The sequence below is a fragment of the Neovison vison genome, chromosome 2 (genome assembly GCF_020171115.1).
Source record: "Neovison vison isolate M4711 chromosome 2, ASM_NN_V1, whole genome shotgun sequence".
In the NCBI taxonomy this organism is placed as follows: Eukaryota; Metazoa; Chordata; class Mammalia; order Carnivora; family Mustelidae; genus Neogale; species Neogale vison.
The window spans coordinates 75,320,649-75,346,911 of record NC_058092.1 but is presented as its reverse complement, the minus strand read 5'-3'; the positions used below and the strand labels follow the sequence as shown (position 1 = coordinate 75,346,911).

Below are 26,263 nucleotides of genomic sequence, written 5' to 3'. Positions count from 1 at the left end.
AACTGGGATGCATTCACAGAAGGCTCTCAGTTGTAGAAATGCATTTTCTGTAAAGTAGCTGATCATGCTTAGCCTAGGGTGAAAAAGAGAAATGATTCTTTTTCATTTTTTAAATTTTTAAACATATAATGTATTATTAACCCCCGGGGTACAGATCTATGAATCACCAGGTTTACACACTTCACAGCACTCATGATAGCACATACCCTCCCCAATGTCCATAACCCAACCACCCTCTCCCTAACCCCCTCCCTGCAGCAACCCTCAGGTGTTTTTTGTGAGATTAAGAGTCTCTTACAGTTTGTCTCCCTCCTGATCCTATCTTGTTTCATTTTTTCCTTCCCTACCCCCCAAACTCCCCATGTCTTCTCTCAAATTCTTCATATCAGGGAGATCATATGATAATTGTCTTTTTCTGATTGACTCATTTCACTCAGCACACTACCCTCTAGTTCCATCCATGTCATTGCAAATGGCAAGATTTCATTTTTTTTGATGGCTGCAAAGTATTCCATTGTATATACATACCACATCTTCTTTATCCATTCATCTGTTGATGAAATCTAGGTTCTTTCCATAGTTTGGCTATTGTGGACACTGCTGCTTTAAACTTTGGGGTGCATGTGCCCCTTCAGATCACTACATTTGTATCTTTAGGGTAAATACCCAGTAGTACAATTGCTGGGTTGTAGGGTAGTTCTATTTTCAACTTTTTGAGGAACCTTCCTGCTATTTTCCAGAGTGGTTGCACCAGCTTGCTATCCCACCAACAGTGTAGGAGGGTTCCCCTTAAGAGAAATGATTCTTGCCTAAATATTTAAATATCTGTCTATGAAAGAAGCTATCCACTTGCTATTTCCTCACAGAGCAAAGAATTAGAACAGATAAAGGTAGTGAGGGTAAACATTTTTTATCACAGAATAACAGAATAAAGAGAAATTCCTTACATTTTAAGTTATCTAACAATGAAACAGAACCCTTAAAATGTAATAAAATCCCCTTTTTCTGCAAGCATTTACACAAGAGCTAGGTTATAATCTGTTAAAGAAGCTATATAAGAAATTTTTGCACATTGGGGCACCTGGGTGGCTCAGTGGGTTAAGCCTCTGCCTTCAGCTCAGGTCATGATCTCAGGGTCCTGGGATCAAGTCCTGCATTGGGCTCTCTGCTCAGTGGGGAACCTGCTTCCCCTCTCTCTCTCTATCTCTCTCTCTCTGCCTACTTGTGATCTCTGTCAAATAAATAAATAAATTCTTTAAAAAAAGTTTTTTTGCACATTAAAACAGGTTGTACTAAGACACTGAAAGAGACACTGATTCTAACAGTCTGAGAATTTGTAATAGTATTATAAAATCTAACATGGTTTTTATGGAAAAGTATATCCTCAGTTTTAATAAGGGATTATAAGAACATGAGAAATAATATAATGATGAGGAGTCCAGGCTCTGGAGGTTAGAATGCCTAGGTTAAAATCCTGTGACTACTGCTTATTGGTGTGATCCTGATCATATACTTACTTACTCCGTGCTGCCGTTTCCTCAGCCACAAATTGGGGGTTATTGTGAAGATAAAGCCTGTATAGTGCTTAGGCCAATGTTTAGGGCTCAATAAAATTACATGACAGGGCACAGTTAAGTAGGTGGTATTTCTGCTCATTTAGTCTTCAAAGAAACTCAGAAATTTTGTAATATAACCTCAATTTACAAATAAAAACAACTAAAAGTTAGAAGGATCAAGTAATTTGCACAAGTCACAAAAGTGTATGCCAAGGCAGAATTTTAACCTTAGATATGTCTAGTTTTATAAAGCCCACTTTTTACTCATTGAGAAATTAGAGAAACACTTTGCTGTCCCCCTATATTTCCTTTCAACAAACTCCTTTTTTTCCTCTCCAATTTCCTTTCTTATGGGTTAGGGGAAATTACAGCATTATTAAATATATGGTGGCCCATATATTTGTTAAACACTTTCCTTCACTGTAAGACATATTTTAAAACAGGGATAATCAGAACTCCCCATGTTCTCTTCTTTCAAAAGAGGCAATTTTTTAAAATTCTGTAAAATGAAATTATTTTTCCACACTGAGAAGATCAAATGTTGAATCTATTCTTTTTTTTTTTTTAAAGATTTTATTTATTTACTTGACAGAGGGACACATCACAAGTAGGCAGAGAGGCAGGCAAAGAGAGAGAGAGGGAAGCAGGTTCCCTGCTGAGCAGAGAGCCCGATGCCGATCCCAGGACCCTGGGATCATGACCTGAGCTGAAGGCAGAGGTTTTAACCTACTGAGCCACCCAGGCGCCCCTGTTGAATCTATTCTTAAGTACATATTTTGCCACTTTAAAAAAATATACCCGATTAAGACTCATGTCAAATCTCCATTTGCTGCATCTATTTGCTATAACTACTAAACCAGCTTTGGGGAGGGAGGTGGATTACAGGAATTATTTGTACTTCTAACCATTACATCTAAACATCATGATATAATTTGAAATATGTTACACAAAATTCAGTAACAAGGTTTTAATGTGTTTATATATTAGACCAAAAATGTCCCAAATAAATTCCCACTTTCATAGCTAGGCATTAGTAGCTTTATGGTCACTAAGTCTCTATTACTGTTTTTTGTCAAATTCAAAAAAATTTGCTTTAAAAAAAATATCTTCCTATTCATCAAAATACAATGTACTTTTCTTCCTCCATACCACTGTTAACTCAGCTAGGGCATTACTTTTTTCTTCCCTAGCCATCCCCTCATCTGCTCAGGTGCCCTTTCTAGTGTGTCTCCAAAGTATAGTTTCTTCCCTCTACTGAAATATATATTATACAGTATTACAAGGATCTATTTTCATGTCTATTTTCCTTCTGAAACTACAGGTATCTCGATTTAACTATTTTAATGGATTAGTTTTAACAGCAAATTAGACATAGAAAAATAGCAGACTCGTACTGAAAAATAAGTTTAAAAATCAGGTGGAGGGCATTAAAAGGCATGGAGGGCAAAACAACAACAACAAAACAAAAAACGAAATGTACTTACTGTGTTTCAGGAGAAAAAAAGAAAAATGATTCGAAGACATTATGTGAAAAGAAAATGACAATTTTTGCAGAACTTATAAAAGATACCAATCCATAAATTCAAGCTACCCAATCAACTACAAGCAGAGATCTATCAATCTATATATATATATGTATATACACACACATACACATGGGAAAAAGTCCGTACCTGGACACATCTTGGTAAAACTTCAAAAAGAAGTTTTACCAAGAAGAAGAAGCCACTGTAGATTGACAGTAGACTTTTCAAAAATAGCAATGAAAGCTAGAAGACAGAATGATAGTTTCTTTGTAAGATGTAATTATCAAGGTTATATTGTAAACTCAGTGAAAATACCTTGCAAGAATGAAGAAAAAACTAAAACATTATCAAGATGGAAAGAATGTCACAAACATAAACTCTTAAAAAGAAAGCTCTAAAAGTGATACAAATTAGTGTATCAAAAGAGAAATAAGGAATGAAGAGCACAGAAAATGGTTTATATGTCAGAAACTTTAAATGACCACTATATAAAATCAGTAAATTCATGTAAAGGTTTTAAGAAAGCTAGAATAAAAAATAAGGCAACAACAACAGATAAGTCAAGATGTGGGTAAGTAGAGGCATCCTAAGGCCTCTGAATTGTATGGAGATGAGTAAGGACAATGATTAACAATAGTCTTTGATAAGCATGCATTTTACGTTGTCTAAATTAACCAAAATTTCCAAAATAATTGACTGATGTTTAAAAATACTATAAAAATGCTAAGAAAGAAGAAACACTGAAATCACAAAATATAAATCCAAATATATCAGTAATTATTTAAATATAATGGAGTAAATGGTCTAGGTAAAAGACAAAGAAAGATCTTAAACTGATTCTAAGATTAATCTGGGTAAAAACTATACAACTAAATGTAACTATATGTTATTTACAGGACACGCATCTATCTAAATTATAGTAATATAGAAAAGCTGAAAGTAAAAGAGTAGAAAAAAATATTCCATACAATCAACAATTCCAACCCCCAAACTATAACAGGCAAAAGACACTTTTAGCACAAAAATTTCTGGAGATAAGAAATTCATTTTATTAAGAGAAGGCTCAATTTACCATCTATTGAAAAGATAAATCAATTCTAAATTTGTAGGTGCTAAAAAACATGGCCACAAAAGAAAGCAAAAGTTGACAGAATTAAAAAGAAAACAATAACTCTGTATTCCACTAAGTAATAACAGTGTTTTTAGTAATGAATAAAGTAAACACAAATCCAGGTTAAGGATGCAGATTTTAACACCATAGTTAAATGTTTAACCTATAAACATACTAAGAATAACACCCAACAACTGGAGGATATGCATTATTATTATTATTTTTTTTTTTGGCACACACAGAACATAAAGCAAGTCTCAGCAAATTTCAAGGGACTACAGTGTAATTAATTTAAAAAATCAATAAATAAAGGATAACTGGGAAGTCCTCATGTTTAATAACTAAAAAACACACTTTTAACTAGTTCATGAGACAACAGAGACACAATGAAAATGAGAAAATGATCTCAAACAGATCAGAACTTTAGGTGGTATCAGCACCATGGTGTTATAGATGTTCCTCCTTTTTGTACACCCTTTTATTTTTTTTTTTAAATTGTTTTTAAAGATTTTTTATTTTTATGTATTTGACAGAGAGAGAAATCACAAGTAGGCAGAAGTCGGCAGAGAGGCAGGCATCCAGAGGGAGAAGCAGGCTCCCGGCTGATCAGAGAGCCTGATGTGGAGCTCAATCCCAGGATCCTGAGATCATGAGATCATGACCTGAGCCAAATGCAGAGGCTTAACCCACTGAGCCACCCAGGCGCCCCTGTACACCCTCTTTTAAACAATAAATTAGACATCCATCTATGAACAAAAGTGCCTTTGTGAAATCTGTGGTATCCAGCACCATAGGCCAAAGGACATGGGAGCAGTCTCGTCCACATTAGCATTCAGTAATAGGCAGACAAATCTTGTGTATCTCAATGTAAGTCAGACTTAAACATAAGACCTGATACCATAAAACTCTTGGAAGAAAATATAGGAAAGCGCCCTTGACAATGGTCTTGGCAATAGTTTTTTTGGATATAACACCAAAAGCACAAACAACAAAAGCAAAAATAAACTCAATCTACATCAAACTAAAAAGTTATGCACAGCAAAAAACAATCAAGAAAATGAAGTGATATATACAGAATGCAAGAAAATATCTGCAAGTTATCTAATGAGGGGTTAATATCCAAAGTATATAAAGATCCACAAAACTCAAGAAGAAAAAGAAAAAAAACTGATTAAAAAATGGGTAGAAGAACTAAATAAACATTTTTTCAAAAGATCATCAAGAAGACAAAAGGTAACAAGTGTCCTCAAAGGCTTTAGAGATAGAGGAACCCATGTATATTGTTGGCAGGAATGTAAACTGGTTTAGCTATTATGGAAAACGGTATGAAGGTTCCTCAAAAAGTTAAAAATAGAACTGCCACATGATTCAGCAATCCCACTCCTGGGTATATACATAAAGGAAATAAAAACATGCCGAAGAGATATATGCACTCTCATGTTTATTGAAGCATTTACTCACAACAGTCAACATCTGAAAATAACCTAAAGATCCAACAATAGCAGTATGGATAAAGATGTGGGGGGGGTGTATGTATCTATGTATGTATGTATACATACACACACAAAATGGAATATGTATTATTCAGCCATTTGTGACATGGATTTTGAGGGCATAATACTAGGTGAGGTAAGTCAGACCCAGAAAGACAAATACTGTATGGTATCACTTACATGTGGAATCTAAAAAAGCTAAAATATCATAAAATAGAATGTAAAATGATGGTTACCAGATGCTGAAGGTGGGAAAATTGAGGATGTGTTGTTTAAGGGCATAAACTTGGAACTGATAAATAAGTAGGTCCTAGAGATCTAAAGCACAGCAGAATGATTATAAACAACAATGCTGTATTATAAATGTCAGAGGTACTAAGAGACTAGGTCTTAATTGCTTCCACCACAAAAAAGAGACAATCACTTGATAAAGCTGTCAGCTAATGCTATAGTGATAATCATGTTGCAATATATAAATGTATCAAACCAACATATTGTTAACCTTAAATTTATATAATGTTGCATATCAATTATATAAAAAGAAAAATAAATTAAAAAAATTTTACATATGGAAAATGCAGTTAAGCAATACTGAGAGGATATTCATAACCCTAAAAACATATATTAGGAAAGAGAATAAATTTTAAAGTTCTAAGCATCTGTCTCAAGTTAGTTTAAAAAAAATAGCCAAGACATTCCAAAGAGACCAGGAGAAAGAAGTACTAAAGATTAGGGTAGAGATTAACAAAATAAAATCAAATACACAAAAGAAAAGATCAGTAAAGATTTTTTTTTTTTGAAGGGGCAGAATAACAAAAGAAATCTTAGAAAAGTGGTCAAGGAAGAAAAATGGATAACATACCAGTATGAGAAATGAAAGAGCAAATGTTATAGAGATATATGCTGACTTTAAATGAATAACACAAATGTTATAAATTATGTCAATAAATTTGAAAATTATGTTAAATGGAGAACATCTTAAATTAATTTCACCAAAGTAATTTTTTAAAAAAGATAACCACCTATAAAATTCGAAGTGCTGGGGTATCTATGTGGCTCAGTAGGTTAAACATTCAACTCTTGATTTCCGCTCAGGTCCTGATCTCAGAGTTGTGAAATCAAGCCTGGCCAGCATCTGACTCCATGGTGGGCATGAAGCCTACTTAAGATTCTCTATCTCTGCCTATCCCTCCCACCTCCACTCTAAAAAAACAAAAACAAAAATCAAAATGCTGTGAGACACCTAAAATAAACTACAGAGTTGAAAATATTTGTAATCTTTAAGTACTAACTTCATACTCCATGTTCAATCTCCTCTCCTGCTTAAAATAAGAGGCAAGTTAAGAGGGAAAACAATATTTCTCAGTCTCACTTGGACAAGTCAGTACATGGCTCATGTGACCCAATTCCAGGACAGATAGGAGACAGACATCTTTAGCTTTGTTTTTCTGAGAATGCTTTTGTTTTTGTGATAAAAAGAGACTTGTTAAACTCTCATCATCCTGTTGGAATAAAGCGTGGATTTTAACAAGAGCCCAAGAAAAGGCTGTGGCAGAAACCTACAAAGTGAGCAATGAAATCAGAAAAAGCCTAAAGACAGACAGCTTATAAGGTACCATCCATAATGGCTGAATTATCAGCTGACTTGCCTTTGGCTTAGGATCACTGTGGGAAAGAATGGTATCTTTTAAACATTCCTACTGCCCTCATCTAGGTTTGACACAGGAAATCATACTATCTACATGGTCCCCCAAATTTATTTTAATGGGCCACAGGTTGATAATGCTTCCAAGCATCTTACCAAAAGAAATGCAAATCCTCTTTGAAAAAATTCAAACCTAGAGGCACCTAGGTGGCAGGTCAGCTGGACCACCTTTTGGTTTTGCCTCGGGTCATGATCTAAGAGTCACAGGATTGGGCCCCTATCAGGCTGGAGCCATTCTCTTTCCCTCTCCCAACCCCTCCCACTTGTGCATTCTCCCTAAAATAAATCTATAAGTAAATAAATAAATAAATAAATTCAGACCTGAAAGAACCTCCACAGGTAAAGTTCCAGTGAAAATGTGCACACAATTATAAATCACAAAGATCAGGTAGAAAAAAAAATCACCCTGAGTGAGGAAAAAAGCTACAGGAGTAGCATGGCAAAAATTTCACTTATAGTCATTCTCTAATATCGAATATGAAAAAGTATATTTAATATGTAAAACTAAATTTAAAAAGTATCAAAAGAATGGCCAGGAGAAGAGACTATCAAAAAGTACCAAGATTAACAAAACAAGACTATTAAAAATGACCCAAACTAGAAGTAGTAAAAAATATGTAACAGAAATTAGAAATATATGTGCTCAAGAGCAAACTAGACACAGGTGAAAGAGTATTAGAGAAATGGAGATAGACCTGAAGACACTACCATGCATCTAACTGGAGTTCCCAAAATGAAAGAGTGGAGTGAACGTAGGAGGTGCAATATTCAAAAAAACAAAAAACAAAAACCAGGAGCTAAGAATTTCCCATAATTTATGAAATATGCAAATCTCAGATTCAGGAAAGTGGAACAGAGGGGGGAAAAAAAAGAAAATGATAAACATGTGGGTAATTAAAAACCAACAATGATTAAATAAAATAATCAGATCTAATTTGTAGAAATGAAGATAAAATGATAGAACTAGAATATGGACAAGAGTGGCACACCAATTAAGTGGAGTTAAGCAGGTTGGAGTTCTAGTATTCTCAGTTTGTTGTATGGTATTGGGAAGATGGAAAACCATTCAGTCTAGTTGATAAACAGAAACCATACTAGGCGTTTTGAACAAAGGGAATTTAACACAGAGAACTGATTACATCATATCTATCCAGGTATTATTCAAAGGATGAGGGACAAAATAGTAAGAAAATGAAAGAGCTTAGTCAGGTGTACTGCTTTGGAAGTCATCAGAAAATACAATGCGGTTATACTATCCCTATGGCTGAGATTCTCCAGAGCCAGAATAATTAGTAAAAACTGAATCTGGGGCACCTGGGTGGCTCAGTGGGTTAAGGCCTCTGCCTTCGGCTCAGGTCATGATCTCAGGGTCCTGGGATCGAGTCCCGCATCGGGCTCTCTGCTCAGCTGGGAGCCTGCTTCCTCCTCTCTCTCTGCCAGCCTCTCTGCCTACTTGTGATCTGTCTGTCAAATAAAGAAATAAAAATCTTAAAAAAAAAACCAAAACTGAATCTGTTAGTAGTTTTGCCAACAATATGTAGAGCAACAGATATGCTATTTTTGGTGCTTTCAGTATTTTTTCTAAAACCACAACTGAGCAATTGTCTTCCAAGATGAATGAGAGTCTTAGAACACAGGAGCAATCCATATGCTTAAAAGGTTCCTGATTACTTAAGGTCCAGCCTTAAACTGGTTCCTTGCTTCTTTAGGAGGTGACCTTGTAGCTGTCCTTGAGTCTTCCCTCACCCAAGAAAATTTCAGACTTTATCTCTAAAAAGAGGTTTCATGGTCACAGTCAGAAGAGATTACATGCTCATAATTGACCTTTCATCAAGCTATTAAAACACCTTATTCACGAAACACCCTAGAAAGAGCATATATAGTCCATCCTCCAGGTTATACAAATGAGAAAAACAAGTCCTGGAGGGGACATAAGTGGTATATAACCACACAACTCCTGGATTAATCTCAGGTCATATAGTCTTTGATCTTTATTTCATACCCAGATGACTCTCAGTGCTCAATATTCATGAAATGGTATGTGTACAGCCAGGATGTCTGCTTATGGAACAAGGACTATTTATTTACTTCATTAAAAAAAAAAAAGAGTAAGAGGAAATATAGTGGAAGTAAACCTAGCCACATTTAAATTAATCAAAGTAATATACTGAAGCACTAGCTTACCATTTATCTATCTCTTTCACAAACTTCCATCTAAAGTCTTAGCTACTGTTTACTTACCAACATTCTGGTTTTCACCTGATACTTGTAAATTATTTTAAGAATAAACTGCTCCCAGGATGCCTGGGTGGCTCAGTTAGCTAAGCATCTGCTTTCAGCTCAGGTCATGATCCCAGGGTCCTGGGATTGAGTCCCACATCGGGCTCCTTGCTCATCAAGGAGTCTGCTTCTCCCACCGCCTGCTCTACCTGCCACTTCCCTTGCTCATACTCTCCCTCTTTCTGACAAATAAATAATAAATAAAATCTTGAAAAAAACAAAAACAAAAACAAATTGCTACAATTACATTAACTGTTTATATTTCCCCAGAATTGAGCTTTTGTGTTTAAACAGATATGCTTACCTTATAGAGCCATCTGAACCTGCTCAGACTATAACGAATGCTCACTTATTATTAATGGGTGCTTAATCAATTACTTTGTGTACTCAGGATGACCTTTGGCATAGGTCATCAACTAAAGTAATGTTGAGATCTTCTGTAACTAGTACAACCTCAGGATTAGCTTTCTTAATATTTTACAAAAATAGCAGAGGTAAGATTGTGGGCTGTAACATTATTTAAGGTTAAATAAGCAACTTAGGCATTAAAAATTTCAGAGCTGCTTCTATCTATTACATCTTAATGTTTGAAACTGACATGTATCTCCTGGTAGAGAAGACTTCTTTATTCTGTACTTAGGGCATGCACAGTTCTTTCATAAATTCTCCTAAAGATGGTGTTACCTTATTTTTCTTCTTTCCTACCTCTGATTACAATAATGTGTCTCATCAACCACTATACATTTGTTAGACTGATTAAAAAATATATTAACAATACCAAGTGCTGGAGAGGATGTAGAACAACTAGATTTTTTTTTTTTTTTGAACAACTAGAATTTTAATACAGTCCTGATAAGAACGATAAACGATACAGCCACTCTTAAAAACATTTTGGGAGCTTTTTAAAAAAAATTTTATTTCAAGTTTTTATTTAAATTCTAGTTAGCTACCATATATGGTAAAATTGGTTTCAGAAGTAGAATTCATCAATTACATTTAATATGCAGTGTTCAGCATAATCCTTAATATCACCCATTTAGTCCATCCCCGGCCCACCTCCCACCATCAACTCCATTCTCTGTAGTTAAGAGTCTCTTATGGTTTGCTTCCCTCTCTTTTTTCTTCCTTTATGTTCACCTGTTTTGTTTCTTATAATGTTAAACATACTCTAACGTGACTTAGCAATCACACTGCTAAGTATTTACTAAAGTGAACTAAAAACATGGTCACACAAAAACCTGTTAATGGGTAGTTACAGCAGCTTTACTGATAGTTGAAAAAAACTGGAAAACCACTTTAAAGTTCTTGGTTAGAGGATAAACAAGTTGTGGTACATCTATATAATAGACTTACTACTCAGCAATAAAAAAGAGTGAACTATTGATAAATGCAAAAATGTGGATGAATTTCAAAATGCAATTCTCTGAGAGAAATTAGTCTCAAAGATTGCATACCTTACTATTTCATTTATATGACATTCTTGAAAAGCAAACAACTGTGACAGAAAATAGACCAGCAATTGCCAGGGGATAGGGAACGGGGAGAGTGTGCAACTATAAACATCCCTGTTCCCTTTTCTGATTGTGGTGGTTAGATAAACCTGGTGTGTATTAAAATTTATGAAATGGTTCACCAAAAAAGAATCAATTTTACTGTATATTACCTGTTTAAAAAAAGTATATCATCAAATAATTTAAGTGTTAGGAATCTATGAATCATGTAATCTCATGATTGTAAAGATGAGGAAACAAATCCGGGGTGTTGAAAGTGACTTGCTAATTAATAATCACAATTACTCAATGGCAACCCTCTCATTAAGAATTCAAAACTTAATACAAAGTACGTTTATCTCAAAATCAGAAATTCAGTCCAAAAAGAAAAATACATAGAATTACAAAACAAACCAGGCCACAGATTTCACACTTGTATTTTAATATAGATATAAAATTCAACTACAATTTTTATGCCATAATTAGGTGGATAGGCCAAGAATAAAAAAAAAATTCAAATATTACTTCTATTCAAGAAAGACCTCATAACTGCACCTTAGTCATTAGGAAAGAAAACTCCTTCAATACAGTTATTATCTCCAGAAGTTAGCAGAATTTCTAAGGTTACCTCTAACAAATTCCAATATTGTTAGTTGTATACTAAATCATTATTTCCCTTCTGGATATTCTAGATATTAATTCTAGATAGTAAAGAAAATATTCACTACTTCAATAGGTAAAAATGAGTCTAAGTTTGGTGGAACATGAGAAAATGGAAATAGGAAGAGATATAAGAAAAGGAAATAAGATGATAACAGAGGGACTTATACTATACAAATTACTAGCTATACTTAATAAAATATGAGACATACCCTTAACCTCTTCTTTAGAGATGATACACAAAAGTTTAATATTCAGGATCCTGGTTCTTTCCCAGTATTTCCTTTTGGAGTCTCAGGTGTCAACTAAGAGAGATTACCACTCCACTTTACAAAGATCCAATAATCTTTTTCATAAGGTGCATTCAGCCTCATCTAACCATATCTTAATAATTTCCATGTGGGATGATAATAATTCCAATAAGACTACCTTAAAGTACATAGAAAGTAAACAAGGCATAGGCATGAAGTAAACATCAAAAATATTAATTTCTTGCTACTCTGAAGAATAAATGAATACTCATATATTCCACCAATAACAGTCCCAAATGATCAGATCTTGTATTATAACATGCAACATTTCAGAGTTTTATTAAGTCTTGAAATGTATCTGATAAAAATCCTTATTTTACAAATAAGAAACTAAAGATTAATAGAGTTAATCATTGCAAAGGTGAATTAAGAGTAGGCTTCCTATTTACATAGTAATTATTCATACAATGCAGCCTTAAATTTTGTCCCTCTTTCCTTGAGTCATTCTGCTTGCAGACCTCCAAGATGAGAGGAGTTAGCTAAACATTTCTGTTATTAATACACATATTTTAGGGACGCCTGGGTGGCTCAGCTGGTTAAGCGGCTGCCTTCGGCTCAGGTCATGATCCCAGTGTCCTGGGATCGAATCCCACATCCGGCTCCTTGCTCGGCAGGGAGCCTGCTTCTCCCTCTGCCTCTGCTGTCACTCTCTCTGCCTGTGCTCGCCTGCTCATGCTCTCTCTCTCTGGCAAATAAATAAATAAAATCTTTAAAAAAAAAATACACATATTTTAGAGAACTGAAAGCAAAGAACTATGTCCTTGAATCTTCTTGTTAGACCTAATCTAAAATGATTTTGTTTACCTTAATATAGAATATAAAACAGATACAATTTTATGGCAATCTAATCTAAAATTAACATTCAACTATCTTTAATCTTGTGTTGTTGTTGCTTTTACTGTGTTAAATAAGTAATGAGGAATAAAGAAAAATCAAAACAAAAAACAAACTTATTACCAGGAGGTATGACTATGCCATTTGCAAAGAGACTTTAAAAAAAAAAACCTCAAATTTTAACAAAATTGTCAAGTTTATTCCACACAAACTTTAAGTATTAATAAGTCACAGTATAAAGTTACATTTCATATAACATTTGCCCTGCAATTATATGAAAATTCAATATTAAAAATGATAATAGAAGGGCACCTGGATGGCTCAGTCAGTAAAACACCTGACTCTTGATTTTGGCTAACATCATGATCTCAGGGTTGTGAGACTAAGTCCCGCCCTGGGCCCTGTGCTGGGCTTAGAGCCTGCTTAAGATTCTCTCTCCCCCTTTCCCTCTGACCCTATCCGACCCCTCACGACTGGCTTGCATGCTTTAAATAAGGAAATAAATAAATAAACAAATAAGAAAAATAAAGATCAGTGAAGAAAATTTCCAATTCATTTTAAAATTTTTATTCAATGCTTTGTTCCCCAAGTTGTTAAATTTTTAAAGTACTATGATAAAGTCTATTTTGGTATTAATTATAAGAACTAATACAAGATTTTTATTTGCTGGCTTTTTTTTTTTTTTTTTTGAGATATACAACCAAACAGCTATATGTTCCAGGCTCTATGATAAGCCTTGAGAATAAAAACATGTCCTTCCCCTCAAGGAGCATGAGGTTTAGTAAGTGATTTAAACATGTACAGAAGCAAATTACGATGCAACATGACACAACGATGAATGTACAGAGTAGAACAAAGAAAAATAATCAGAGACAGGAAAGATTTCACAAGGATATTCAAACTGGCTTTTGAGAAAGAAAAAGAATTTGCTAGTAGGATCCCAGGTCATTTCTTTAAATGAAACTTAGGAAAGAGAAACCTATAAAAGGTAGACCAGTGGTTGCCTAAAGAAAGCTATGGATGAGGACTGGTGATTGAGAATTAAGGTACACAGGAGGACCACTGAAGTGATGAAAAGGTTCAGGATCCACTTGTTTTAATGACAGTTACCTGGGTATATCCATTTGTTAAAACTCATCAAATCATATACTTAAATCTGCATTTTATCATATGTAACTTACACTTCAGTAAAGTTGATTTTTTAAAAGGGTCGGAGGAAACCAAATGGGCTACTACTCTCTGTGGGGCAGAAACTCTCAATATTCCAATTACAAGGTAGTTATCAGTATTCTGTGAGGAAAGAAATGTTTTCCCTAAATAAACAAGAGTTTAAAGTTCCACTGCCATTTCTTATTTTAGATCTCTCCTAAAGAAGTAATGGGCAAAAAATGCAGAGCTCGGCAGAGTTCCAATAGAACAGGCTATTTCTACATTAACATGATATTGCTAAGAAAAGCATTCTCATAATATGAATTTCCATTTATATGTAATTATTGAATGTATGGGTAAGAGAATACTAGATGAGTTGAAGAGTTCTTAGCTAACTTTGTTATTCTGGGAAAATTCCCATCTTTGGGATTATTTTAGTTCTAAAATAAGATGACTGGTTTCTCTATGATAGCTGTCATTTTTAAGATTCAATTCTTCTTACTAAATTGAAATCTCTACATAGAGAGTCTCCAGATGAAATCACTAAGGTAGGCCCCAGATGTTGAAATTGATGCATTAAAATTAAGTTTTATTAAGTACACTAAAGATCTAAAGGTATCTTATCCAATATTTTAGATTGGTAATTTGAGATTCTTGTCACATTTATGTATTTTCTTAGTCAAATTTAATTTTGCTTATATCTGTTATTTCTCATTAGCTAATCTCACAGATACCTCTAAAATTTCTATGGTGTCGGATACATTACTGTACATATACCACTCCTTTTCTCTGTGATGTTGGATATGTTACTGTACATATACCACTCCTTTTCTCTGTGAATGAAGACACTGAAGGTTACAGAGATTACAAACCTTGCTCAAAATATCATCTGTGCAAAGACAAAACTATTAGACAAATGTGTCTTATGTGATTTTTTAAGTAAAAGGTTTGAAAAGAATGCTTATATAAATGGATAAATATTGATACAAACGTGGAAATTTTTCTTCTGGAAGGATATACAACAAAAAAGTTAGTAATGCTACCTTTAAGGAGAGAGCCTAGGGAAGAGAGGTAGTTCTTCTATTTTTACTTTTTGTACCACGGAAAAATTTCCAACATGAACATTTGTTAATTCCATTGTTTACAAATCTTAGGTCAGACTTATGGGTTATATTTTTCTTTTCTTTTCTGTATTTAAGAAAAAAAGTAATGTTTGGTTTTAAAATTTTTTTTCTTCTTTCTTTTCAAACTATATGCCTAGTGGCTTGGTTGTTAATTCAGTTGCTTAGAGCACACAGAACAAAGGTCATAGGTTTGATTAATTACGTTGGCAAAGAATAAAAATATCCCTCAGTCACAGAATACATTTTTAACTTTAAAAAGTCATCTGGCAAACTCGTGTTGCTGATCACAAGGATGAATCAGGTAAGAGCATGTGGTTGACTCAATACAAAACATTAATCTTGGAAAATAACTCTAAGTGATGTCTTACTGAAAGAGGGTAACAGAGTAGACAGCAATGTTACTCATCTCCAAGTAAACGTTTTAATTTTCATAACCATCAACTAACTGCATTTCTCAATAAATAGAAACAAGACCTTAACAACTGGATAAAAAACAGTTCTGGTACTTTCAGAAAAACCAAAAACAGTATGTCATAAAGCTAACTAATTTCAAAGATAATATTCTTATTAATACACTATATAAAAATAATTCTTAATACATTATATAAATACCAAATAAAATACATATATACCTGTAACATCTTCTGGATCTGAAACAACAATATGTGCATTTAGTTCCTGTAGCTTGTGATGAAGTTCTTCTAGTTTTTTATTTGACTTTTTCAAAATGTTGTCCACGTAAGCCAAGCTTTTTTTATCTGTTGTGACTTTCCTCAGATTTTCAGCTCCTTCTTTGATTTTCAGTTCTTTCCTTATTTCTCTCTTGATTCGATCCTTGATATCATCCAATTTCTGCTGCACCACAGTATCTGAAAAGTCTAATTTTTGAACAGCACTCACATTCTCAGAAAATGGAAGACTTCGGGAATCTCCCTACAGGAAAAAAAAAAAAAAAAACCATACAAATGTGGTAGTTTAGGAAAATTAGGTGCTCAGTAACATGTGCAGTGTAAGTGCAAAATCATGTATTTAGTGATTCTTTATTAAGAACATTAAATTATTTCCTTAATAAGCAACAGACTAGTTACCTTTTTTATTACCATACCAAATCCTAAGTCCAAAACCTCTGCCTACTCACTAAATAGCATTATCTGACAAATTTATATTAAAGTAAACACATCTACACACAAAAGCATCTTAGTGTTCTATAAAGACAGTGAATTTCTGATATCCAATGAAGCCAAGTTAGATTCCACCACCTAGGGACGCCTGGGTGGCTCAGCTGGTTAAGCGGCTGCCTTCGGCTCAGGTCATGATCCCAGCATCCTGGGATCGAGTCCCACATCGGGCTCCTTGCTCAGCAGGAAGCCTGCTTCTCCCTCTGCCTCTGCCTACCTCTGTCTGCTTGTGCTCACTCTCGCTCCTCTTTCTCTCTGACAAATAAATAAATAAAATCAGTTTAATCATCTGCAAAATCAACATAATAGTGCCACCTTTCAGAGGTATTGTGATAATGCAAAATATTTTACGTGAATCTCCAAGTACAATTTTTGGACCACTATACAGTCATTCAATAAGTGAAAATTATTAAAGCCCATAGGTAATAGACAATTCTATTTGATCTTCTATAAAAAAATCCTCTTAAAAAAGTAATATTGGCAAAAATAAAATAAAGTTATATCCCCATGACCACTTTTTGGTTAATGAATTAAATGCATTAGGATTTGGAAAGACTATATTCACAATTTCATGGCTAACTGTCCCAACTGAAAACTTCGTTGACTCACTACAAAAACATCATTACTAAAAAATAATGTCTCAATTATGTCCTACTGATAGAAGCTAAGATAATACACAGTACCAGTTATTCATCTTAAAATAAAAATCAGATTGGTAAGCACATCAAATCTACATTTAAAACAAACCAAAGTTATGTCCTAGCTATGTGTTTATCATTTGTTATTTTAAACTCCATTACTATAATACTACTGGTTTTAAAATTTTTAATTTCTGAAACACAAAAATTAAAAGATAATGTTTACCTCTGGGAAGAGAAATTGAGTTTGTGAAGGTTCTAGAAAAGAGACATTTCACTGTGCACCCTTATATACCTTTTGAACCACAGACCCAATTAGTTAAAAATCATCCTTAATTCCTTCAGGAATTCATCATAACCATATAAATAAGTTCTGCTTAAATTCTTGGGTACAGGAGCGCCTGGATGGCTCAGTGGGTTAAGCCTCTGCCTTCAGCTCAGGTCATGATCTCAGGGCCCTGGGATTGAGCCCCACAATGGGCTCTCCACTCAGCGGGGAGCCTGTTTCCCCCTCTCTCTCTGCCTGCCTCTCTGCCTGCTTGTGATCTCTCTGTCAAATAAATAAATAAAATCTTTAAAAGAAAATTCTTGGGTGCAAATATTTTTTTTCTAATAGTTTATTTATTTGAGAGAGAGACAGCAAGAAAGAGCATGAGCGAGGAGAAGGTCAGAGGAGAAGCAGACTCCCCGTGGAGATGGGAGCCCAATGTGGGACTCTATGTGGGACTCAATCCCCGGACTCCAGGATCATGACCTGAGCTGAAGGCAGTCACTTAACCAACTGAGCCACCCAGGCGCCTGCAAATACTTTTTATATCTAATTCTTAACCTCTAAACCTTGCAGAATAGTTAGTTAATAGATGGGAAGATGGGGGACCTAGCCTTGGCTTTGGATCAATTTACCCTATGCCGAAGGGCATACTATACAGAAAAATGAAGCAGTTCATAAATCTATTCTTAATGTTTCTAGGGCCAAGAACCCCTTTGGAACTCTGACAAAAAAAAACAAAAACAAAAACAAAAACAAAAGAAAAACACAACAACAACAACAAAAACAGTAGAACAAAGAAAAGTTCATGTGTGATATACAGCTTTCAGGTTTCATAGGTCAGAGATTAAGAAACCCTGGGAAAAGTGATCTATACCTAATTGGCCTTAAATTTCTGATCCTTGGGGGCCTGGATGGCTCAGTGGTTTAAGCCTCTGCCTTCGGCTCAGCTCATGATCTCAGGATCCTGGGATGGAGCCCCACATCGGGCTCTCTGCTCAGTGGGGAGCCTGCTGCCCCTCTCTCTCTCTGCCTGCCTCTCTGCCTACTTGCAATCTCTGTCTGTCAGATAAATAAATAAAATCTTAAAAAAAGTTTCTGATTCTTATTTATGTGGATATATAATAATCCTTCCACCTGGACTAAAATAGTATCTAGATTTTTCACTACTTATAGTGGACTATAAATCCTATCACCCATTTATTCAGTTTCCAAAGTTTATGGGTCTACCTTTGGCAGGTCACCAAAAATAATAGCACATGACTACTGTCAAAAAATAAAATGCCAAATATCTGCTGTCTGGTTTCAGGTAAAGTGGATTGAGGCAAACAAGCTTAGATGAAAAAGTTTAAGCTAACTGGATTCCTCTAGATATTTTTATTTTTACCTTAGAGGCTTAGAAAATATGAACTGCTTTCATAAATTTGTGCTTTAATATTATATACTAAGCTAGAGGTTCCCTAAATTTCTTGGTTCATGGTGAGCTTGGTGTATCATTAATTTTTTCCATATGCCCTACAGGCCAAGAGAAATACCTAACAATTCTGTATTAAATAGTAAGTTTCTAATTATAATTATAAATTATAATTTAAATTATAATAAATTTATTTATTACACAATATATTTAATTATATAATTATCAATAATTAATGACATAAAATTATATAACTTAATATAAATTATTAAAATATAATTAAATTATAATTATAAAGTATAGCAATTCAGTCACTGCTTGAAATAATACAAATAAGAAATAAAATGCTACATTAAAAAATTCATTTAATAACTACAGTTACTTTTAAAATGTTAGGTACTTTCACCATTTCTAAAACTTTGAAATCAGATTGGACACTCCCATCTTCATTTTCTGTTCCTCCATACAAAAGGAATGTAGAATAATCTAACATTGAAACCTAACTGACTCTAGTTAGTTCACAAGATACCCAACAAATAGTGTCATTGTATTTCCCTGGAAATTTTCAAATACAGTGAAACATCCTGAGAGTTTGCTGAGGCACCCCAGAGAACCTTGTACAGTTTGAGAATTGTGGTACTAAAATATAAAGGCTGTTAAAAAAAAACTGTTATATGAAAATGGCATCAGTATTTGATGTGAATCCTTGGGAGGTCTTTTGCCTACTTGAACTCTCATTTCCTTTCAATTTGCTACCTAAATCCCAAACCTACCAAACTACAGAATTTACTGCTGGAGACAATGTCTCTTGGCTCAGCTACTAATGGATGCGTGTGACCTTTGGGATACACTACCTTTCCTTCTATTCTTCAACTATTTCTTCCTAGTCCCCCCTCTGCTAACTTTTACTTCGTTTCCAAGTTGATCTTCCTAGAAAAGAACATGCCTGTCTATGCCCTCTTAGAATTTAGATTAAATGCCTTTCTTCGCTACCCCAAAGACTATTAGCAATTTGAGAACAAGTCTTAGGCCTACCTGGCAGAGTTGTTCTGTTTCGCTTTCTTAATGATTAGTCCATTATTTTATTTTATAAATGAAACCTTTTAATTTTCATATCTTTCATCACTGAAATCATATGCTAGCTACTCCATTCTTGTCAAATTAATCTAACATTTTGCTGTTTACATTATTTTACCTTGTCTTTCTTTCTTATGCCCTAATTATCTCATTTTCTAAATTCAGCATCACAAAATCTTATTTAAAAAATATTTCAAGTCTTTCATGGTTAATTCTATTTTAAAGTTAATATCATCCATATGTTTAATGTAGTCATTCAATCAAATGGATCAAATTCAAATAAAAGGAAATCACCAGTAAAATTAATACTCTCAGGATTTATAGTAGAACTAAGATGATTTTTAGTAAAGTAGGTTTTAAATGGCTAAATAAAAGAAGGAATAGACATCTCAATGAGTAAGAAACAAAAAGTAACCCAAAATTAGGTGGATTTCAAAGGGACCATAATAAATTAAAAACTCAGTGGTTAGGTTAAACAGTAGATTAGACCAAGATAATGAATTAGTATATTGGCAAGTAGAAAACTGAGGAAATTATTCTGAATTCATCACACAGACATATGAGAAATTAAAAGGCATGGAAGATAAAATGAGAAGATCCAAGATCCATCTAGGAAGAGCTCCAGAATAAGAGAATAAAGAAAATGAGGGAGGAGTACTGCATGAAGATAAATGAGAATTTTCCAGAACTGAAGAATGGTATAAATCCTTGGGTCAGAAAGCCACATCAAATTGTAATGAAATAAATGAAAATAACAACAGAAATAAACAGAAAAGGTATTTTATCAATAAATGAATGACCAAGCAACAGAAGACTTTTCTTTAGTGACAACAGAGGCCCAAAACTATCAAGCTTCCTATAAGATTTTGAGCTTTTATCTTAAGGTCTTCAGATATTGCTAAGGCTTTCTCAAAAAAAAAAAAAAAAAAAAAAAAATTTTTTTTTTTTAAATCTGCCTCAAAATATTAACATTCTGGGGAAAATTACAGATGAACTAACCTGGAGTCCATGTTATACTTACATCATTCTCCTGTTCACTATTTATCTGTTAATATAAATTAAACTGTGCTATGGCAGAAGAAAATGCATCACTGTTACCTCTGAAACTGACAAAGATTTTTCTAATCATATTGTTTGCAATAATTCAAATGTGAAATACAAGTCTTTAGAAAAGCTGGAAATCTGTAACAATACTTAAAAAATAGTCATTTTCTTTTACCTAGTCATCCTGATTCTAGGAATATAACCTAAGAAATGATTACAAATTATTATTGTATAGAACAGTCGATTCATTAATTTTAAAAACCATCAATAATATACGCAAGGCACTATTACAAGGCATGGACTTCCTCATAAATTTTACAAATAGCCTTGCTTTAAACCAATTTAGGGAGAAGAAAATTCAGAATGCTACTAAGTGTCACAACAAAAGGATTTCAAACAGGCTAATGAATAAAAGAGTTCTGTGGTGCCTGGGTGGCTCAGTTGCTGAAGTTGCCTTCAGCCCAGGTCATGATCCCAGAGTCCTGGAATCAAGTCCCACATCAAGCTCAGCCCAGGTCATGATCCCCGAGTCCTGGGATCAAGTCCCACATCAAGCTCCCTGCTGAGTGGGGAGACTGCTTCTCCCTCTCCCACTCCCCCGCCTTGTGTTCCCCCTCTCACCGTGTCTCTCTCTGTCAAAGAAATTAAAATCTTTAAAAAAAAGAAGAAAGAAAAGAATTCTCTTATTTTCACCCTTTATTATTCCACCATAGTATATACAGCTTCATATATTGCTACTATGTGCACAGTTTTATTTCAAATTATGTTTAAAATAAAAATTGGGGGGGAAGGCTAGCAAAAAAAAAATTAAAATATTAATAAAAATTACTTTAGGGTCAGGACACCTGGGTGGCTCAGCCAGTTAAGCTCTGGCTTCAGCTCAGATCATGATCCCAGGGTCCTGGGATGGAGTCCTGCACAGGGCTTCTTGCTCAGCGGGGAGTCTGCTTCTCCCTTGCCTGCCGCTTCCCCTGCTTTTGACAAATAAATAAATAAAATCTTTAAAAAATATATTATTTCTGGGTAAGAAAATTTAGAGGAATTTTCATTTTATTCTTCAGAGCTTTCCAAATTTACTCAATTTTTTTTTAAAGTAATGAACATATGTTGCCTAATAAGGCAGGAAAGACATTATTTAAAAGAAAACAAAGTAACTTTCACTGTATTTCAGTTTTGGCAAATGTAAAGCCTGAACTGGTATCTTATAGTCTATAATATATTTGTTATTTACCTAGGTTATTTTGGGTCAATACAATTCTACTGCAAAGGGTAAGACTATACATTCCATTCTATTTAGACCATATCATGTGTAAGCCAAATATTTCAAATACACAGACTTGTTAATTATGTATTTAATAAATATAACTATTCTTAACTTATAAAATAATGAAATTCTGGTTTGTAGACTAAAACGTAAATTCGTATTTTCAAATTATTACACTTTAACTGGCAAAGAAGTAAAGAAAAATCATAAAATAAAAACAGGATCAGATTCAAAGAAGAAAATACAGAAAAAGGTCTGTTACTTATGATCAAACACTTCATTTAGGGAGAAATAGGAAAGGATGTTTACTTCTCACTGGCCAAGTTCCCAGAGAAGAAGTAAAAAAGCTGTTATTTTCTCTGCACTATAGACATATAAAACATTCTGACCTGTTAGATGCCAAGAAATGCTAGAGCACCCATTAAAAACTCACTGGGAACAATGGCTCATATAATGTTTTAGATAGAAGGAACTTCAAAATATCAAGAAGCCTAACTCCCTTGTTTTAGTTTTGAGGAAAACAGATTCAAAGTAGCTAAGCCATTTGCCTAAGGTCACAAAGAAAAATCAGTGGCCTGCATGGGTTTACCATACTGGTCTCCTGACTTCTGCTCTGGTGTTCTTTTACTTTGTACTGCCTTCTTAGAGGAGAGCCTAGGAGTATCCACTTCCTTATATTTGAACTACACTTTGATCTGATTTGCATTAATTAATAGATATTATGTACCTTAAATTATGAATACTGGCAGGACATAATTCTTCTAATTTCACCATCTAATCCAACCAAGGAGAGAATGCTCTCAACCAGAAAACAAGAAACCAGTTGTAACACCAGCTCTCTGTCATTAGCTATGCAATTCAAGCATGTTATCCCCATCTCTCTGTACCTGTTTGCTCATCTGCAAAATGATGTTTGGCTTTCCTATCTTCTAGGTTTTTTTTTAAACTTCATTTATTCAAAATGTTCACTGAATGTTAGGCAATAGAAAAAGAGCACAATCCTGTTTTCTTTCAGGTATTCAATTTATTAAGGTAGACGTGAAAATCAAACATAATCTGAAGCAACAAAGCTTTATACAAATGTAGGTGATATTGTGTATATATATGTGTTTAACAGAAAGCTCTGTTAGAATATAGCATAATGGTAAGAACTAAGCATTCAGAGTCAAAATGGCTATGTATAAATTCTGACACTGCACCATGCTAAAGCTTCAATTTTCTCATACGGAAAACGAAATTATTACAACTACCTTGACTGTATTATTTCTAAGTCACATAATAGCTATGCCTAGGACTGAGAAGTATTAACAGTGCAGTTTCTGGCACATAGCACTGAAGCAGATAGTACTGGATGCCTACTTTTATAATACCCATCCTTCCTTTATCCTTACTGAGAAAACCCCCACTCTGCTAGATTCAAGGAAGTAGATAAAATTCTCACTTCACCAGGCTCTCTTGGCTGCTACAAGTAGCCATATGACACTTTTTATTAATGAGAAGCCAGTCTAGCATTTGGGTAAAGTGTATATTTCTCTCTTTTTGTTTAAAATGCAGATCCAAGGCCTGAAGACGTAGGAGCCATCGTGTGTCAAATAAGGGACAAACAGGACAAAACCCAACATATGAAAGATGGCAAAGCACAGAGTGAGCCTAGGGCCCTGACGGATTTAATAAACTCTACACAAGTCCTATACTGCCTACCTTAGATTCCTCGTTTTCGATATAATATAAATTCCTACTGACCAAGGACAAAGGGCCTTGTAGGCAATATAAAGACTTTGGTTTTTTCTCTGAGTGAGATAGGGTAGGGCTTAAGCAAAATAAGTGATATGTTATGACCTCCTATATCAAGAGATTTGGGGGGAGCAGAGAAAAGCAGGGAAACCCATTTTATGAAGCTACAGTAGATGGCTATAAAGTAGTCTCAAATGAATCCTGCCTCCCTGCATTACATTTTCACGTTGCCCCCACCTTCACACTGATTGAAAAATAGCCTTTTGACTTACTCTGACAGTGTGATCGAAGTAATATTCTGCTGATAGGCAAAGAGACACAAGGATAAGCTTCAAGAGGAGTCACAGCTTCTGTTTCACTCTTGAAAACCCAAATACTATCTAAAGAAGTCTAGACTATTCTGTTAGAGAGAGAGGCCCTGGAAGATGAGAATGATCATGTGGAGAGAGGCCATGTGGAAGAGAACCAAAGCACTCCTGCTGTAGTACCAGACATGTGAGTGAGGCTACAGTGGACATTCCAGTCCAGCTTAGGCACCAGCTGAACGCAGCTGTGTAAGTGAGCACAGGCAAGGCCAACAGGAAAAACACAAAACAAAAACAAACAAACAAAAAACCATACCTACTATACCCACAGAATCTTGAAAGGAGTTTGTTACACTGTAACAGATATGTCCTGAGGCCAATGCAGTAATCCAGGCAAGAAATAATTATCACTTTAAGCAGTCTCTTCAATAATTATATTATTATTAACACTATTATTTTAATCCCAATAGATAAAAAGTTTAACAATCTAACTCTGTTTTATGTTAATTTTTTTCCTTTTTTCCTCCACCTAATGCCCCGACACAATGCAAGAAGGACATAAGTAGAGACAACAATCCTCTTCTTTAAAAAAATAAAACAAAACATAAAGTCATTAATTTTTAAAAATTGACTTGCTTTAAAAAATTCTTACTTCCAAAAAAACAAACAAACAAACAAACAAACAAAATTGTCTTACTTCCTTACCATTCCTTTAACAAAATTAAGCATAAGCTGCATGTAGGATAGAGTATGCAACCCTTCTATTCAGTGACAGATTTAGGATTAGTCATGTGATCGAAGTAGGCCCATTCAGATACCCTTTTCAAGGGAATTGATAAGGAAGTCCTACTACTGGAGAACACCAATTGCAAAAACAAAATTTAAAGCTACTGATGAAGATAAATGCTTTTCTTCTCAGAGATAGCCAGAAAACAAAGCTTACCCTCTGAGAGAAAGAGAGCAAGATCACTGAAGACACAGGCTGAATATCTAAATCCAATCATGTTTAAACATACCCCTAAACTTTTTAGTCATAGTGCTTATCAATTCCTCTTCTGCTTGAGTTAGTTTGACCTAAGATTTCTCTTATTAAAAAGGGCGTGTGCTGTGATGAACAATGGGTGTTACACGCAACTAATAAATCACTGAACAGGGGCGCCTGGGTGGCTCAGATGGTTGAGTGTTTGCCTTCCGCTCAGGTCATGATCTCCAGATACTAGGATCCAGCCCCACGTCTAGCTCCCTCTGCCTCTCCCCACTACTCCTGCTCTCTTTCTCTGTATCTCTCTGTCTCAAATGAATAAATAAAATCTTTAAAATAAAAAAAAAACACTGAACACTACATCAAAAACTAATGACGTATTTTCCTATAGGTTGGCTAACTCAACATAATTAAAAAAAAAAAAAAGATTTCTTATCACAAATCAGAGTCCCAAATAATAAAATACATCTAGCTTCCTGCTTTGAAACATGAAGTTTTATCTAATTTAGTAATAACTCAAATTCCAGATCTATGTAGATGATTTTTTTCCAATATCAAGATCCATATCCTTATAAGTATTTGTGTACACTTCCACAAATATAAATAACCGCATTTTATACCACAAAACTGAACTTAATGGGTCAGATTTCTACTTTTCTTCCAAAGGAAGCTACTACTCATTTTGGTCTTATTTTGCATACTCTTCTCCCTTGAGTTTCTGGATCTTGTATCACTCAAACCAGTGTTTCTAGTGAGGCTGTCAATTTACATGATCCTGTAATTGGCAAATTAAATCAATCCATGATTTAAGGATGGACATCTTACTAAACCAAACCATAGTGTCCCACATCCTGGCCAAACATAACAAACAAACAGATTCATTCATCTCACAAATATTTACTGAATACCTATTATGGGTGCTAGATGCTGTAATGGATATTGGATCCACAGTGGTGAAGAAATAAAGGACATCTATATTGTATTATGACTATATAATGGCATCTCCAACTCTAATCCATAATCCATATGTATTATTCTAACCTCCTTCACTTGCTTATCTATAAACTTCCTTCCAGTAAGAAACTTGGCTCCTACTCCTGGCCATCCACTTACTTATTCA

The 26,263-nt window shown here is 34.4% G+C and overlaps 1 protein-coding gene across 1 annotated transcript in view; it reads right to left on the bottom strand.

Annotated features, from left to right (window-relative positions):
• The window catches only part of PKN2 (protein kinase N2), a 133,326-nt gene that overhangs the window by 70,867 nt on the left and 36,196 nt on the right, over positions 1–26,263 (bottom strand). Inside the window, exon 2 of the mRNA XM_044238639.1 lies at positions 15,872–16,172. Coding sequence (XP_044094574.1) covers positions 15,872–16,172 — 301 coding nt within the window. The remainder of the gene's footprint in view (positions 1–15,871; positions 16,173–26,263) is intronic.